A 19,198-nucleotide genomic window follows, 5' to 3' on the forward strand; every position below is an offset into this window, starting at 1 on the left:
ACAACTGAGCGACTTAACAGCAGCAGCATCAGAGAACAATAGGTCTTAGTATAATGCTTTCAGAGGGTTAATAGCAACTAAATATTAAAGAACACATAAAATGAAGACAAGGCAGGTGATGGAGGTGAAGCTGGCACAATAAGAAAAGCCTAGAAACACCAGCTGTTTCAGGAGGTGTCCAGTGATAAATAGGGATGTTGCCAGGAATACATCCAGGAGTGAGACCTCAGATGTAAACTGGGGATTATATGAATACACAGATATAAGGATCATAATGAAATGCTCAAATCAGCCCCAGAAGTAATAATAAAGTACCATATCCCTTCAAATCCAAGGGGCATGGGAAGCACTTCTCTGCTTTAATAATTTACCCAGGAGGGCACAATGGTTCAAGCTGTCACCTCTAGCCTTCTGAAAGTCCAGGTTTAAAATCTAGGTCTCGCTCCCACGTGGCTGACTTACTTAATGGCCTGTCCCTCATTTTCCTCATCTTCAAAATGGGAATGATACTAATTCTTACTGTTGAGAAAATTTAACAGAGTGCAGGAAGGATCTTGGCATGGTGTTTAGAACATAGTTTGCGCGATGGTTGTTTAGTCACTAAGTCATGTCCGGCTCTTTGCGACCCCATGGACTGTAGCCCACCAGGCCCCTTTGTCCAGGGGATTTCCCAGGCAAGAACACTACAGTGAGTTGCCATCTCCCCATCCAGAGTGTCTTCTCGACCCAGGGAACGAGCCTACATTTCCTGCATTACAGATAGATTCCTTATCCCTGAGTCACTGGGGAAGCCCCTAGAACATACTAACTGGTATTTATAATATTGATAACACTGATAACGGTGATGGGGAAAGTAATAATAATTAGTTTAATTGAAGAAGCTATAAGCCTGATCTCAGTCACCAAGAAATCAATATATAACCTCCCACATAGCTAGCATGTATCTAATGAAAAGGTGTGAAGAAGGACCACACGTCCTTCTTTTATTCCTATATTGAATCACAGCATTTGTCTTCCTGTTTTTACAGACTTGCATTGTCACAGGCTTATAGGAGCAGGTGCAGATGAAAATAGTCTGGAGAGGAGTCAAGAAACTTATTTTTTGATCTTGGCTCTGCTGCCAGCTTTGTCTAGGGACTGAACTGTTTGGGCCTACACAACAACATCGAAAAACAACTACTGCAAACAATTTGCAAATCTAGAATCTCCTTGACTAATGAAATAAGAAGTAGAAATCACATCAAATCTTGCCATGTTTACAGCAGAGAGACTAATGCCCTTCAGGCAATAATTCTACAGCCACCTTTAGGTATCAAGCTCTGTACCCAACCATACTACAATAAAACTGTGGTGGAAAGGGAAAGACAGCTGAAAGATTACATTGCCTTACAAAGTTGAACTAATCTCTTTTAATGCTTTTCTTGATATCAATATTCATAAAGCCATACTGTCCCCAAAGGGTTTATCAACCTCTTAAAAAAAATAAATGAAGTTGTTTGCATATTGACCCTGTAAGCATCCCCGCTTGGTTTCCTCAGCACTTCATGAATATCAAAGCCAACAACAACAACAAAGAGTAAAATAAAAATAGACTCACTTATTCCTATGCACCAAATGAGCCCGTGTCTCAAAATAAAGGTGGCGTTATTATTTCTTGTTTGTTCTTCAACAGAAAGGCATTATTAAGATTAGGGGGAAATACTTGTGCTCTGCAATACAAAAGCCATTTGTTTTCCATTTCTACTTCTCTGAACACACAGGAACCTTGGTACGAACCTCTGTTGTCTCTGACTGTGAAATTTGGATTGTGAATGATTTCAGGGGGTAGGCTGAAGATAAATCTTGGTCCATTGGCTGTGTCATCCTTGTCATCTGCACTAATTGTAACAATTGGCTGAAAGAGAAAGGTGGCCCATAAATAAATCATGCTGACATTGACACATCATTTATTTAAAAATTCCTGTCTGGCTAAGAAGCCTGATTTTAGAGAACTTAGCTTCTGAGCTAAACCAGGGCTCTGAAGCCTTCTTGGGCAGTTGGGAAGTTTCTCCAAGGGATGCTCTCAAAAGCAAACTCTGGTCCTAAATGATTGCTCCTAGCCAGGGCAGGGCAGCATTACCTGGTTGGAATGCGGCTTGGTCTGGTCACTCTCACAGATGAAGCCTTCATAGGGGGCAGCAAACTTGGGAGCATTGTCATTAACGTCAAGGACCCTAATGGCCACAGGGACTTTGGCTTCCTGATGCCGGTTGTCTGGAAGGAGAGAATTCAGATGGTAAACATGTGCAAGGGAAGAATCCATGTTGCTCCAAGGTTACTCTCAGGAAAGAGTGAGGTCCAGCTTCACTCAGGCCCTGCAGGCAAATGCACTGTTGGCACTAAAGTCACCTAAACCCCGAAGCATGCCAAGTCCAACGTGCAGGTGATGTCCTAGAATAAAGGCTATCATTAGACCGGTAGGAAATAACACCACTTTTCCCTTTCTGCTGAGGTTTAATTCCAAAAGCTTATAGTGTAGCCTGGCTCCCCAGAGTGTAGTCCAACAACAGCAGTTCTCAAAGGAGGGTTCCAGGACAGCATCAAACGATATGGGAATTTGTTAGAAATGAAAATTCTCAAACCCAACCCAAGACCTGAGTTAGAAGCTCTGAGGGTGGGGTCCAGAGATCTTTGTTACAACAAGCCCTTCATGATAATCCACTGCATGATCAAGTTTGAGAATCTCTGGTCCTCGACTGTTTGCGACCCCATGGACTGTAGCCGCCAGGCTCCTTGTTCATTAAACTGTCAGGAAAGAATACTGGAGTGGGTTGCCATTCCCTTTTCCAGGGAATCTTCCTGACCCAGGGATCGATCCTGAGTCTCTTGCACTGCAGACAGATTCTTTACAATCTAAGCTACCAGGGAAGCCCCCATAGGTAAACAAAAACCCATAAATCTTGGCTTTAAGGATTCTGCTGCTCTGGGTTTAAACAAAACTGAGGATAAAGTGGGGAATCTTTTGGTGGTGGTGAAGAGTTTCAAGCTGCTACAGGCTATCAGCTCATGTGCCAAGCCTGTACCCAGTTCTGCCAAAGAAAATGAAAACAACTCTATTTGCTTACATGTCTTTCTAGATAGATGACCAAAAATAAATTTTAAAGATTGAAAAATATATTTGACTGAAAAAAAAAAAAAGCTTGTTCTATCTCAGCTATCTACTATTTTCCAGAATATAGAGAGTCTGAAGGAATACTATTTGGCAAAGTAGAATCAAAACCCTTAGGATAATACTTACGGATTTCTGCTGCAAAAACTGATATGTTGAGCCAGGCAGTTTCTTCTCTATCCAAAGGTTTTGTAGTTTTAATAAAACCATCCTCTGGATTAATAGTGAAAAACCTGTCCAGGTCAGTATGACGATCGATTGAATACCTAAGCAGAATGCAAATGAGGCAATTAGACTGAGACATTCCAAGCAGCTTAATATTGGAATATTTTCTCCATGCTATATTTAAAGCAACTTTTTCAATGACTTGCTTGAGCTAGATTTTCTTTTTAATCAAATTTACTTTTCAAACTCCGTACATGAATCTTTTATAGAAATCATTTTGCCACATTGGAATTCTTTATTCAGGACAATGAATGAAAGAGCTGTTTAGCATATTTGATTGAGAAACAGAATAACATGCTGCATATTTGATTGAGAAATGGAATAACAGGCTGCATATTTCTTCATATTTACTACAATCATCCACCATCTGAATATTTATGAACCTGCATTTGGGAAGCGGGTTTACCTTGCTCCCAAACTACTCAAATAGTCACAAGTGTATGGAACTTCTGCCAGATTTTTGCATATGAAATATTAAATACTTTTAAGTTTACCTAAAGTTATCATCAAAGATCATTCACAGTCTAGAAAAAAATCAGTTTTCTCCATACTTAAAGGAAAATGATAACTACAGTTTGAGTAAATGTATTCAATGTATTTGGTTTTAGCGGTTCTCCAGGTAGCTTGGTTCTGAATTCCTTTGTGAAATATGTAAAGCAGGCTTGGCCATTCATTTGTAGAGCATCCTCCCCACACTTTAATGACCCCCTACTAAGCCTAACACCATAGTTGGAAGGTTTCAGCTACTCCAGTCCACTAGAAAATTTGCTTTTTTCTAAAATAAGACAGAGTAATTTCTAGAATATTACAGGGCAAGGTGAGGTAGAATATGGTCAAGAGGAATGGTCTTTACTGAGGTGTCATAAGGTAAAATAACTTGCCCAGGATAATGTACTAGAGCTGCTGAGCTGCTAAGTCGCTTCAGTCGCGTCCAACTCTGTGCAACCCCAGGGACTGCAGCCCACCAGGCTTCTCCATCCATGGGATTCTCCAGGCAAGAACACTGTAGTGGGTTGCCATTTCTTTCTCCAATGCATGAAAGTGGAAAGTGAAAGTGAAGTCACTCAGTCATGTCCAACTCTTAGTGACCCCATGGACTGCAGCCTACCAGGCTCCTCCATCCATGGGATTTTCCAGGCAACAGTACTGGAGTGGGGTGCCATTGCCTTCTCCCAATGTACTAGAGACTCAGCTCTAATAAGTGTTGACAGTTGTCCATTGACTTCCATGGGGGACTGGATCCAGGATCCCTGAGGATACCAAAACCCATGGATGCTCAAGTCTCTTATATAAAATGGTGTAATATGTGCATATAACCAACACATATCTTCCTGTACACTTTAAATTATCTCTAGATTACTTAAATACTTAATATAATGTAAATGCTATGTAAGTAGTTGCTGGTGTTCCACAAATCAAGTTATGCTTTTTGGAACCTTTCTGGGCTTTTTTCCTGCAAAATATTTTGGATCTGCAGTTGATTGAATCCATCAATATGGAACCCATCAATGCAGAATCCATGGCTAAAGACGGCCAGCTGTACATATGTCTAAAGGCATTCACTGAGAGCCATACAACCAAATAATATTACAAAGAGATAGCAAAGACCCTGGGTGTCACAGAGTTTAATCTCTTCAATTTATAAATGATGGGATTTGCAAATGACCTATCTCCTGGTTTCTGGGGAGCCAATATTAGAACCTGGATCTTCCAGTTCTAGATCATGTTATTTCCAAGAAAGAGGAAATAAGTATGGAGCAGCACTTCATAAAACATAAAACATGAGCTCATCCATGATACCGTTGACTTCACAGCTCCCTATGGGAATGGAATGATGAGTCCCCTTCCCCGGTGATAAAACAGAAGATAAACTACCACACACCTCATAAATGTCAGTAGAAGCTCAGTGATTGAGCTGACTGAACCCTAAGTAGAGCTCTATGTGAAAAAAAGAGAAAAAAATAACATATTTTCCCTGACTCCAGGGAGTTTACTATCTACTTGACATGACAAGACAGGCTCATGGGAAGAAAGATAATTAACAAAGTGTTATTCTATACAAGTGGAGCACATGGATTTTGGTTTTGTAAAGTCCTAGGTACAAGTTCATGTCCCCACTGTATATACATCAAGTGATATTGGAGAAGCCACTTAAGTTCTTTAAATCTCAGCTTACTTATCATTTAAACTAGAATATTAATAGTTCCCAACTCTCAGGTCTTCTGTGAGGATGACATGAAACAACAGATGTTGAAGATGTACAACCCAGTGCCTCACACAGTCAACAGAACAACAAATACAGCTGCTATGATTTTTGCTGTTGTCACCGCTAATGCGCACTGGGTAGACCATGGAAGCTCTCGAATGTCAGTCTACAGAGTATGACTTTCATCCAGTGAAAAAATCACGAAGGGCTTTCCATCAGAGGAAAAACAGACTGAATCAGACCATCAGGATGATGAACACGATACGGGGGGCAAGGTGGGCTGAGCTAGTGAGAGTGGGGGAAGGAGCAGTGGAAACTTAAGGAGTTGATGTACTTTTTAAGGAATATGAGGTGATAAAAGAGTTCGGTGTAGGAGTGACAGAGGGAATGAAAGGCCATGTGATAAAGACAGAACCAGTAAGATTGAGTTGATATTTGGGGATCTGTGGGAAGCTGGGAGAGTCCTAGAGAATTTTTAGCATGAGTGTCACAGAGAGGGAGGCACTGGGAAATACTAAAACAAAGTCAACTTAGCAGGAAGGAGAGACTTAAATTCTACTAGGGCTACGCTGCCATGCCAGGGAGGAAAGATTCAAGTCTATCATAGGTTTCACAAAGTTACGAGAAGAGCTGATCTTCTTCTTCTTCTTTTTAAAGTATGTCACAAGAAGCATAGGCTCAAAAATATCTTTCTAATGAATGAGCGAGGGAAGGGAAAAGGAAGTGGGTAAAAATGCACAGCAGATAGCAGAAAAAGTACAGAATTAGAGTCAGGGAGAAAGATCAGTCTAGAGGTAGAAAATCTGGAGCATTAACTCAATTTAAACAGCAGAATGGAATGAAACTATAAATAAATGGACACAGGGAGAAAGAAAACCTGAGGTCAAAGGTTGAGTCTCAGGGAGTCCCCAGTGACTGGGCTGGGATGGAAAACTAGCAAAGACACCACGTATGTCTGAGGCATGAAGAGGTTACTGGCAATGAAGCTAAGACGAAAGAATATTTTAGGAAGGCAATGGTAAAGAAAGGGTCTCTAATGCTACAGAGTCTGAGAAGAAAGATTTGCAAAAATTTCTAAGCAGCTAAGAGTTTGGGTGACACTATAAGGCCCTACCTGTATGTCCAAGGACACAAATGCCCTTAAAGGTAAAAATAAGCACTCAGGAAAGTAGGCAGTCTGGCTAGAAAGCTTACCGAATAAAAAACTTTAAAAGTTTTTCTATGCATTGTTTGGTAGTTCTAACAACTAGGACCTGAGTGGTTGAGGGAAGTTGGTTCAAGGGCAGTAATGAGCATCTTTGGATAATTATAGACATGAAAAATGCCTTCATTCATTCATTTCATTCAAATGAAAATATGACCCAAATAACCAATCACAGATGTGGATCCCCAGAAATAATGAGGTGCCAAGGAAATGAGCGGTTGTTCATGTGTTTTTACGTCACCACTTCTAAAATGCTACTGCTGCTAAGTTGCTTCAGGTGTGTCCAACTCCGTGCGACCCTGTAGCCCACCAGGCTCCCCCATCCCTGGGATTCTCCAGGCAAGAACACTGGAGTGGGTTGCCATTTCCTTTTCCAATGCATGAAAGTGGAAAGTGAAAGTGAAGTCGCTCAGTCGTGCCTGACTCTTAGCGACCCCATAGACTGCAGCCTACCAGGCTCCTCTGTCCATGGGATTTTCCAGGCAAGAGTACTGGAGTGGGATGCCATTGCCTTCTCCGAAAATGCTGCTAATGTACCTCAATATCCTAGGGCAGAGCTAATTAGTTTAAAATTAACACCATGAAAATTTTTGAGTAGTTTAAAGGTGCTATCAAGCTCCTCAGATCAGATCAGTCGCTCAGTCGTGTCCGACTCTTTGCGACCCCATGAATTGCAGCACCCCAGGCCTCCCTGTCCAACACCAACTCCCGGAGTTCACTGAGACTCACGTCCATCAAGTCAGTGATGCCATCCAGCCATCTCATCCTCTGTCGTCCCCTTCTCCTCCTGCCCCCAATCCCTCCCAGCATCAGAGTCTTTTCCAATGAGTCAACTCTTCGCATGAGGTGGCCAAAGTACTGGAGTTTCAGCTTTAGCATCATTCCTTCCAAAGAAATCCCAGGGCTGATCTCCTTCAGAATGGACTGGTTGGATCTCCTTGCAGTCCAAGGGACTCTCAAGAGTCTTCTCCAACACCACAGTTCAAAAGTATCAATTCTTCGGCGCTCAGCCTTCTTCACAGTCCAACTCTCACATGCATACATGACCACTGGAAAAACCATAGCCTTGACTAGACGGACCTTTGTTGGCAAAGTAACATCTCTGCTTTTCAATATGCTATCTAGGTTGGTCATAACTTTCCTTCCAAGGAGTAAGCGTCTTTTAATTTCATGGCTGCAGTCACCATCTGCAGTGATTTTGGAAACCAAAAAAGTAAAGTCTGACACTGTTTCCACTGTTTCCCCATCTATTTCCTATGAAGTGGTGGGACCAGATGCCATGATCTTCGTTCTCTGAATGTTGAGCTTTAAGCCAACTTTTTCACTCTCCACTTTTACTTTCATCAAGAGGCTTTTTAGTTCCTCTTCACTTTCTGCCATAAGGGTGGTGTCATCTGCATATCTGAGGTTATTGATATTTCTCCCGGCAATCTTGATTCCAGCTTGTGCCTCTTCCAGTCCAGCGTTTCTCATGATGTACTCTGCATATAAGTTAAATAAGCAGGGTGACAATATACAGGCTTGACATACTCCTTTTCCTATTTGGAACCAGTCTGTTGTTCCATGTCCAGTTCTAACTGTTGCTTCCTGACCTGCATACAGATTTCTCAAGAGGCAGGTCAAGTGGTCTGGTATTCCCATCTCTTTCAGATTTTCCCACAGTTTATTGTGATCCACACAGTCAAAGGCTTTGGCATAGTCAATAAAGCAGAAATAGATGTTTTTCTGGAACTCTCTTGCTTTTTCCATGATCCAGCGGATGTTGGCAATTTGATCTCTGGTTCCTCTTCCTTTTCTAAAACCAGCTTGAACATCAGGAAGTTCACGGTTCACATATTACTGAAGCCTGGCTTGGAGAATTTTGAGCATTACTTTACTAGCATGTGAGATGAGTGCAATTGTGCGGTAGTTTGAGCATTCTTTGGCATTGCCTTTCTTTGGGATTGGAATGAACACTGACCTTTTCCAGTCGTTACGTAATGTATCTTCTTGCATACAGAGCACAGTACTCAAACTTTCCTGGGAAATCTTTCCATTAGTGCCTGCTCAGCCAGAGTAAACCACTCAAGGCAGATACGGATTAAAATCCAGTCTCCAATACTGACTGGTCATGTAACTTTGAGCAATTCACGTCAGTACTTTGAGCTCCAGTATTTCCATCTATTGGATCCTAAAGTGATCACTGTCTCAAGGTTGTTTGAGGACTAACTTCTATAACTTAGCGCAGGGTTGTCTGGAGCCAAGAAAACTGTCTTCGTTTCTCTGCCTTTAAAAACTGTCTGCCTTTAAAGACTTAAAGGCAACTGAACAACATTTACATTTGGACTTCCTTCTGCTCTGTCAGCATTTTTTTTTTTGGTATAAATAGAAAAACTCCACTGTCTGTGATTTTTTTTTTTCATATTCAGATATATTTACTTTTCTTCCCAGCTTTATTGAGATATGATTAATAATAATGAAAAATCTGTATTTAATGTCTAACAACATGATGTTTCAAAATAAGTATACCTTGTGTAATGATTACCATGATCAAACTAATTAACATATTCGTTGCCTCCTCGCATAGTTACTATTCTTGTGTGTGTTTTGCCTGTGTGTGGGGGCAAGAACACTTAAGATCTACTCTCTTTGTAAATGTCAAGTCCACAATACATTATTATTAACTATAGTTACCATGCTGGTCAATATCCCCCCCCATTTCCCCTATTCTCTAGATCCTGGCAACCACTGTTCTACTCTGTTTCTATCAATTAGACTTTTTTAGATGCCACATAGGAGTAACATGCTATATCTTATGTCTTTCTGAGTCCAGCTTATTTCATTTAGCAGTTGTTGTTGTTGTTTAGTTGCTAAATTGTGTTCAACTCTTTGCTACCCCATGGACTGCAGCATGCCAGGCTTCCTTATCCTTCACTATCTCCTGGAGTTTTCTCAAACTCATGTCCATTGAGTTAGTGATGCAATCTAACCATCTCATCCTCTGCCACCTCCTCCTTTTGCCTTCAATCTTTCCCAGCGTCAGGGTCTTTTTCAGTGAGTCATTTATTTGCATCAGATGGCCAAAGTATTGGAGCTTCAGCTTCAGCATCAGTCCTTCCAATGAATAGTCAGGGTTGATTTCCTTTAGGACTGACTGGTTTGATCTCCTTGCTGTCCAAGGGACTCTCAAGACTTCTCCAGCACCACAATTTGAAAGCATCAATTCTTCAGCATTCAGCCTTCTTTATGGTCCTGCTCTCACATCCATACAGGACTACTGGAAAAACCAAAGCTTTGACTATATAGACCTTTGTCATTTAGCATAGTATTTATTCATCATTTAGCATCAGATCAGATCAGATCAGTCGCTCAGTCGTGTCCGACTCTTTGCAACCCCATGAATTGGAGCACGCCTGTCCATCACCAACTCCCGGAGTTCACCCAAACTCACGTCCATCAAGTCAGTGATGCCATCCAGCCATCTCATCCTCTGTCATCCCCTTCTCCTCTTGCCCCCAATCCCTCCCAGCATCAGAGTCTTTTCCAATGAGTCAACTCTTCGCATGAGGTGGCCAAAGTACTGGAGTTTATCCCCAAAATACACATATGTTATCACCATTGGCAGAATTTTCTTTCTTCAGGCTAAATAATATTCTATTATATAGATATATCATGATTTCTTTGTCCATTCATCTGTCGATGGAAATTTAGATTACTTCCATAGCCTGTCTATCATGAATAACACTGCAGTGAACATGGGAGTTCAGGTATCTGTTCAAGATACAGCTGTTATGGAAAGCAGTATAGAGGTTCCTCAAAATGCAGACGGTGGCTTGTTCTGTGGGCTGTAACTTATCAACCCATGACCTAGACAGACATATCCCTGGCCCTCTTTGAGTATGCCAATGGCAACACAGTGTAAGCTGTCACTGTGATGCAGCATGGTAAGAGCTGTGAGGTAGAAGCTGCATCCGATCTGTCTTAGGGTGCCTGGGAGAACTCCTAGAGGACATGACACCTAAGTGGAGATGGGAAAAATGAGTACCATGTTGCAAGCTGGAAAGGATGAGGGAGAGAGCTCCAACCAGGAGGAAGAACATACAAAAGTCAGGAACTAGAAAAGGACAGGAAATAGCCTAGTCTAGCTGCAACTAAGAGTCTGGTGAGAAGGGAGAGGAAGAACGCAGAGAGACCAGCAGTAACTGAGGGGTGGGGCTTGAAGAAGAGCTTAAGCTGAGTGAGAGACTTGAGATTATTTTGGATTATGAGACAATGAGAAACAATTTGATCAGTGACTTTTTTGTTGTTGTTGTTTAACTGAAGCACGATATGATGTTTGGATCTTGCTACAGGATGATGGAAAGGTAGGTGGTAGTCTGGGGGTAGGGAGACCATGAGCAGGCAGAGGGAGGAATCTAAGCAAGAACAGAATTAGGGGAGTGGCCACGGAAGTACAAACACCTGCTAGAATCCAGGGCAGGTTTCAGACAACTTTCCATTCCTGCCCTATATAGACATGCCTTGACTGTATAACTCAAGCTTCCTTCTGGTCAGCTTCTTTCTCAACACTGTCTCATCTTCATCATCAGTCTCATTGGTTATTAGCTCAGGTTGGGGAGACAGGGGAGGCAGGGTTCTGTTTTCTAGTTTTCTTTTCTAAGTCACAAAAATGTATTCATGATAAGAAAAGCACTTTAAATTTGAGGGTCACTTTATTGTCTCTTCAAAATGTTCAGCAGTTAGATAGACAGGGCTTGCTTTCTGAGCCCCCTGATCACTGTCTGGGTTCTTTGGTTAAGTCACTTTGTCCTGCAGAACCCTGTTTTTGTCTCAGCTTAAGGAATAATAATTCCTATAAAATAATGTTGACAGGATAAATTAATTTATGTATCTGATTCCCCTTAGTGAAGTAACGGGAACATAGAAAGGTATTCAATAAATTAGAATTACAGTTATTATTTTACAACCATTATTTATACTTCACCACAATTCTCTGAGACAGACAGGTGAAGATAAGGGTTATATTACCTAGTATAACCAGGAAATCTGCTCCAGAAATTATGGAGCCTGAATGAGTCTATCCAAATAACTGGAGTAGAATTTTCATGTCTCCTAAGTCTTCATCTTGTTTACATTTAATGATATCTTGGACCCTTCTTGAGACTGAAGGATGTGGCTCCTGTAGGGCTTTCCTAAAACCTCTTGCCTCTAGAATTCCCCATCCAGACTTTAAAAATAAGTTTATCTGTACCTTATTGGGCTGTTGGCAGCATCAGGGTCTTTGGCATGCACTCTCCCCACCACAGTGCCAGGGGCTGCATTTTCTTGGACTTCGTGGATATAACTTGGGGCCAAGAACATAGGGGGCTCATCAGCATCTTCTACTGCAATCTTGACTGTCACGGTGTCCTTGAAAGGCCCATTGCTGATGAACTTTGGGTCAATGTGCACGTTGGCTGCCTCTACCTTCAAGCTGTATGCTCTTTTGGTTTCAAAATCTACAGGCTGGCAAAAAAGAAGAGAAGATTGACAACTAATTCCTTGAAAGAATAATGGAAAAGAAAGACCTGATTGTTTTTATAGGGCAGCGTGAATAGTTGTTCAAAGACAGAAAATCAGTGTCTATTCAATATCCAATTACCTGAGCCATTTGGTCAGAAAATCAGACAAATCAATTGTTAAAACTTGGAATGTGTTTAATGGGTAATTCTAGGAGCAGGGCAGACTCCGAAGGACCCCATCATCTAAAATGAACCACATTATCTGAACACACTAAGGCTTCCCAATTCAGTCACTAAAATCACTTAAGGAAAGGAATTAAAACATTACAAAAATAAATGTTGTAGCCCATTATGAAAAGTACTAAGAATCTTGGTAATAAAAATACTCAATGAATTTTAGAGAAAAAAGCAATGTCTTGTTAGATGACTCTCCCCTCTACCCACACACACTCTGGCTTAATCATATTAACAGTCTCATTTTTAAACTTTTTGACCACAGAGCATTTCTCAAAGTCTAGAAACCTTACCAGCAGTGGTCCATAATCTGACTTAACAGATTATGGACCAACTTAACATGGTTTATGGGTAATTTGAGTGGGTGGGTTTTTTGAATGACATTATCCTCATTACTGATACTATTATCCTTTTTCCAATTCTTTCATTCTCAAACACATCAAGGACATCTCAGTACTAATTTTTAACATACCTGTTATGCTTCCTACTCAGTACTAATTTTTAACATACCGGTTATGCTTCCTAATCTCCCTTTTGAAAGATTACGATAGAACTCTCTAGCTAGAATGGAATGACATCACTTTGTTTGGACTGAATTCATTTTTTTAGGTTACTTCCTATTTATGGCAAGTGATATAGGACAGTGTGAGTACTTCCCAGTTACAAGAATGTATATTTGTACAGAAGTCCATTGAGAGAAAAACAATTATAAATAATATAGGTTTTACACACATGTGAAAAAAAAATGAAGTAACATTTGAATGGCTGTCATTATTAAGAAACTGATAGTAAGCACTCCCACATTCTGAAGGAGGGGTGGTTCTGTGAATCAGTCAGCAACGGGTGCAAAGTAAAATCACAGAGGAGAAACAAGCCTTCCTGCCCGGAAACCGAACTTTCTAATTAGCACTCTGAATGACGCTGAACTCCCAAATGTTTGCAAAGAGTTGGGTCTTTTAAGGCTAGCATCTGCCTGCCATGTTGCTGTCATCCGCCTAGTTTTATTTTGAATGGGCATGTAATCATAGGGCTTAGTCCTAACCTAATTCTACAGAATTCTAACTGAGGATGGTTCCAGTTTCAGGAAGGTTAGAAGCATTCAACACCCTTGAAACTGTTCTCGCCAGATTCAGAGAACACTCCCTTTTCTTGAAGCAAAATCTGTCCCCAGCTGTTCCAGGTTCCCCAGCAGTCTCTTTGTCCTTCACTGGGTTACTGAACAGCAGGAAGGAAGGGTATTTATAGGCTGAAGGTGTGAGACTGCTGCAATCCTTCAAAAATCTCTGTGATTATTAGACAAAATAAAAAACCTGAATATGATAGTTCTGAGACCAGGCAAGAAGAAATTTTCTTCTCTCAGGTAATCTATCGATTCACCTGGTAACAGAATGTTTTGAACTTGACTTAGGTACACGCCTAAGGACCCAGAGCACTGTTTCCACTGGAAAACCTTGTTAATGTTAAAGTTGGTATAGTATAGTTTGACTGGTACCTGCTGAATCTAGAGCAATTCTCCCCAGATCTTTGCAAATGCTTGTCTGGAATGCCCTTTCTAGTTTGGTGAAACTTTACTGTCGTCTGGTGGTCATCCCAGGCTTATGAAATCCTCCCCATCTCCCCCAGACAGATTGGTCTGGCCCCTTAATTGCCCATCTGCAGTCCCTTGTCCCCCACCCCTGCTGGGTGAGGAGCATCCCAAAGAACTATGCGCAGTTGCGTTGATCTTTGCTGACCTCTGCCTCCCCAGCACCCAGGAATGACTATACCAAGTGATAGTATGCACCAATCACTGTGGCTGAAAGGAAAGCAGAGTTGATGGATGGACAACATTTAAGCATCTGCCTCTAATTTATTCCCTGCCTCCTTCCAAAAGAGATTTAAGGTAGTTTCCCTATCCATGTTATGAGTAGTTGAAATGAAGCTATATGAAGCAACATACTACATAAGCCATAAAAATCTCAATACTCCCGAGTTTACTAATCCCACCTCTAAAAATCCTGCCTGAGGGATTAATTCAACATAAAACCAAAACACACAGTATTCAAAAATGCATGATGTTGTTTAGACATCATTGAGGGGTTATATCTAATCCTGGGAAACATACACACAAAACACCAAATCCAACTGTGAGATTTTATTAAGGAAATAATGGTCCATCAATAGGATGGGATGTTATGTAGTCATTAAAAATGATTATGTATATTATATAACAGCATGTAAGACATTTATGATGTGCTATTAAGTTAACACATCTGATTACTCAATGACTGCAACTGTGTTAAATGTTACACATCCACATCTATATATATGTGGACAGAGAACATAAAGAAATAATCAGGCATGCATGAGTGCATGCTAAGTCGCTTCAGTTGTGTCTGACTCTGTGACCCCATGGACTGTAGACTACCAGATTCCTTTGTCCAGGGGATTCTCCAGGCAAGAATACTGGAGAGGGTTTCCATTCCTCCTCCAGGGGATCTTCCAAACCCAGGATTGAACCCACGTCTCCTGTGGCTTCTGCATTGTAGGCACTCTTTTTTTTTTGACCACTGAGCCACTGGGGAAGCCATAATCAGGCATAAAAGTGGCTTTACTAAAATTGTTATTTTAAAAATATTTAAAATGCCTTCTAATACTGCTCTCTCACTGCTTTACAAGGAGTTTATTTGTTTGAAAGCGAATACCTCAGAGACCATGAAGAGATCTCTCAGTGATAACTGGGAATCCCATTCAGTCAAAGCTGTTGCAGCATCGGATTTTCCTAAGTCCACCAAGCCACCTACAGGTCTCATTTTTACTTTGCACTGGTTCTTCTTCAGCTAGTCACACAGAGACCATCTCAATATGCTGAAGGCAGCTCCTCCGTTTCTCTCTCTTTTTTATAAGCCTGACACTCTGTCTCACACAGGGTATTCAAGAAATATTTATTATTTTCTAAGCTATTCAGTACAAGAAAGTGAAAGTGTTAGTCACTCAGGTCCAACTCTTTGTGACCCCATAGGCTAGAGCCCTTCAGGCTTCTTTTCTGTCCATGAAATTCTCCAGGCAAGAATACTGGAGTGGGTAGCCTTTCCCTTCTCTAGTGGAACTTCCCAACCTAGGCATTGAACCCGGGGTCTCCTGCACTGCAGGCAGATTCTTTACCATCTAAGCCACCAGGGAAGCCCATTCAATACATGAATAACTCCTAAGTAACTCTTGAATTCTTTTTTTTTTTTTCTTTTAAATTTTATTTTATTTTTAAATTTTACATAATTGTATTAGTTTTGCCAAATATCAAAATGAATCCACCACAGGCATACATGTGTTCCCCATCCTGAACCCTCCTCCCTCCTCCCTCCCCATACCATCCCTCTGGGTCGTCCCAGTGCACCAGCCCCAAGCATCCAGTATCGTGCATCGAACCTGGACTGGCAACTCGTTTCTTACATGATATTCTACATGTTTCAATGTCACTCTCCCAAATCTTCCCACCCTCTCCCTCTCCCACAGAGTCCATAAGACTGTTCTATACATCAGTGTCTCTTTTGCTATCTCGTATACCAGGTTATTGATACCATCTTTCTAAATTCCATATATATGCGTTAGTATACTGTATTTATGTTTTTCCTTCTGGCTTACTTCACTCTGTATAATAGGCTCCAGTTTCATCCACCTCATTAGAACTGATTCAAATGTATTCTTTTTAATGGCTGAGTAATACTCCATTGTGTATATGTACCATAGCTTTCTTACCCCAATGTTCATCGCAGCACTGTTTATAAACTCTTGAATTCTTTACGTTTATCTCTTCTGCCTTCTTCCAGTCTTTGTAATTTCTCTCTTGAATTCTAGCAAGATTTTTTCAACTGGTCCCACTGTATCCATCTCAAAACCCTCAAGACTGAACTCACTCAAGTTTCTTAAATGTGTCCTGTTTTCATCAAGACCAGTCCTTCAGGCACTAGTGTTCTCTGACCCTTCTCTCCTTATCCACTTGATAAATTCCTACTCACCTATGAAGACGTAGCTCTAGAACTGCTCCCTGTAAGTGGTCATCCATGACCCATATTCATAGACACTATCATGCGTTATCACAGTTGCTTCTCAACCAGGAAGTGATTTTGCTGTGCCTCACCCCAGGGAATATTAGGCTTTGTCTGGAGCTATATTTTGTCATCACAGCTGGTGGGGCTGGGTGTGTGCTTTCTGACATCAAGTAAGGAGAGGTCAGGATGTTGCTAAACACCATACAATGCACAGAACTGCCCCCTACATCAAAGAAGTCTCTGTCCTGAAATGTTAAAAATCTCAAGGGTCAGAAACACCCTCTCTATTTTAATTGTCTTCTTTGCTTAACTGTCCTGTTAAATTCTGATCTCGCTATGACCAGAACTCTGTTTCTTCAATTTTAGATGCCCAGCCTCTCACAAAGGGCCTGCCTGACAAATAATAAAAACTCAATCACTCTTGGTAGAAAAATAAGTTGAATGAATTAAGAAACAAGTGAAAAAAAACAACTATATTAGAGAATATTTTTAAAAGGCAAAAATAGTTTGGTGGGTCTCTCGACATCTTTTTATATTATTAAATAATATATAATGCTTCCATCAATTTACTCTATTAAATTCACCTCTCAATATTTTTTTTTTCCTCCTGGACAGTCAGAACTTTATGCTATAAGTTTAAGGAAATGTTCTTTTACAAATGAAAGAACATCCTACTCTGTTTTCAACTTAAACATCAGTGCTTTATGGAAGATTATTCCTTTGCCTGAAATAAACACATTGAATTGGGGGGAAATGTGCAAATTAATCATATGCAGAGAGCTCATTTGCAATGTGTTAGTCCCATGGGGTGACTTAAATGTTTCAGATTTTAGAGACACAGTGTGTGTTCATACCCTGAATACACTGAAAACAGGTGACAACCTTAGCATAACCAACTACCAATTACTTGAACAGCCAAGGATGCGGGCAGGAATCGTTGATGTCACTGCTCGTATGTCAGTGTCAGGCAGGAGGGATAGTCATATTAATTAACAAAGCAAGTTGACAGCTCTATGCTACAGGCCAATTCACACAGCTACTTTTCCAGAGGAGAAACCAGAGGGAGTGATTATCCCAGCCCCTTGTGGCTGGTGATTAGGCTTCGGAGACTATACCATTCATCATCACTAATGTTGATTTTTCCATATATCCAAAGTTTACCCCAACTTCCATACTCTTTCATGACAGAGTCACTCCTACTTTCTTTGTTTTTGGGTCCCCTCATATTTCTCCCAAACCCAACAACGTTGCTTTCATATGTTGTGAAAAGTGGGCTTCTGAGAACACATCTCTCCCTGCTCCCTTTACTAAAAGATTCCTCCCAGGAATCTCCCTCCCATCCCACCCTTGCCTCCTCTCCAGCAGCTAAACTCTTTATTGGTTCTTGAAATTAATTTTTTCATCAGTGTTCAAGTCCAATCTTTCCTATCATACCAAGGAGCTTAATCTTCAGGCTACAAAATCAAGTTGAAAATGAATGTTTGATTAAAACCAAGGTAATTCCATCATCCAATTCAGATTTGATACTCCTTATACTTTAATGATGGAGAGATATTGATTTCTCAAGTGGTAAATCGGTGTGGGGGGGTGGTAATCGTTTTACTAGAATATACACTGAAAGCAAAACCAATCTGGCTCTCTTTTATAAAACCTTTTTGGTCCAGCTATTTCCAAAATGCCTTAAGTGGAAAGATGTTTTAGAATACATTAATTTTGAATTCCATGTCTTTAAATTGCTAGCTGTGTGATTACAACAGGATTAAATTATTTAACCTGTCTGAGCCCCAGCCTCCTCCTAATTAAACTAAGGTATCATTGCCCACAGGGATACTACCATCTATTTTATATGATTTTCATCATATACCAAACAAAGGTTAGTATGAGTCACAGGCTATCTCTGGCCAATATTTAGAATTGAATAAATTAAAAAAACAAAATAAGAATAAACAATAAGCTCATCTTTGTAGTGAATTAATCCCAGGAACACATTTTTAGCAACAATTTAGCTGACTATGAGGGAAGATCCATTATTTTTGTTTCTCAGGCTCAGTTCTGAGAGAAAATTGAGCAGAGGGTTTGGTTCACGTTTCATAGAAGGCCTAATAATGTAACAGACCTTGGATGTTTGAGATGGGAAAAGTTCTGGAGAATCTATATTAATAGACTCAGCTTGGCAGATCCAACGAGGAAACCTCATGCATGCTGAGGGCTGCTCCAAAATCTAGATTTATCTAAACATCTTTCTTTCCCTGAGGAAACTGTGCCAAGGCATAAAAGAACTAATCAGTAATCTCAGGGCAAGTATTATCACCCCCTCTCTTTCTTCCAGTTTTACTGAGATATAATTGACATACAGTACTGTATAAGCTTAAGATATACAGTATAAAATCTGACTTTCATACATCATGAAATCATTACCACAGTAAGTTTAGTGAACATTCATCATCTCATATAGATACAAAAGAAAAAGCAAAAATTTCTTTTTGATGAAAACTCTTAAGGATTTACTCACTGAACAACTTTCATATATAACATTCAGCAGTATTAATTATATCCCTAATACTTATTCATCTTATAAATGGGAGTTTTTCCCTTTTGACTGCCTTCATCCAACTTCCCCTTTCCCCATCCTCCACCTCTGATAACCATACATCTGATCTCTTTGTCCATGAG

At 40.5% G+C, this 19,198-nt stretch overlaps 1 protein-coding gene across 2 annotated transcripts in view; it reads right to left on the reverse strand.

The window, feature by feature from the left end:
• The window catches only part of CDH11 (cadherin 11), a 155,143-nt gene that overhangs the window by 18,088 nt on the left and 117,857 nt on the right, over positions 1 to 19,198 (reverse strand). For both annotated transcript variants that reach the window (XM_086349559.1, XM_086349560.1), the window contains exons 8-11: positions 12,014 to 12,267; positions 3,278 to 3,414; positions 2,120 to 2,253; positions 1,777 to 1,894 (exon numbers count right to left, since the gene is read on the reverse strand). In XM_086349559.1, coding sequence (XP_086205685.1) covers positions 1,777 to 1,894; positions 2,120 to 2,253; positions 3,278 to 3,414; positions 12,014 to 12,267 — 643 coding nt within the window. The remainder of the gene's footprint in view (positions 1 to 1,776; positions 1,895 to 2,119; positions 2,254 to 3,277; positions 3,415 to 12,013; positions 12,268 to 19,198) is intronic.

The sequence above is a fragment of the Bos grunniens genome, chromosome 18 (assembly GCF_055505025.1).
Source record: "Bos grunniens cultivar Pamir isolate PY7600 chromosome 18, Bosgru_T2T1.0, whole genome shotgun sequence".
Taxonomy (NCBI): domain Eukaryota; kingdom Metazoa; phylum Chordata; class Mammalia; order Artiodactyla; family Bovidae; genus Bos; species Bos grunniens.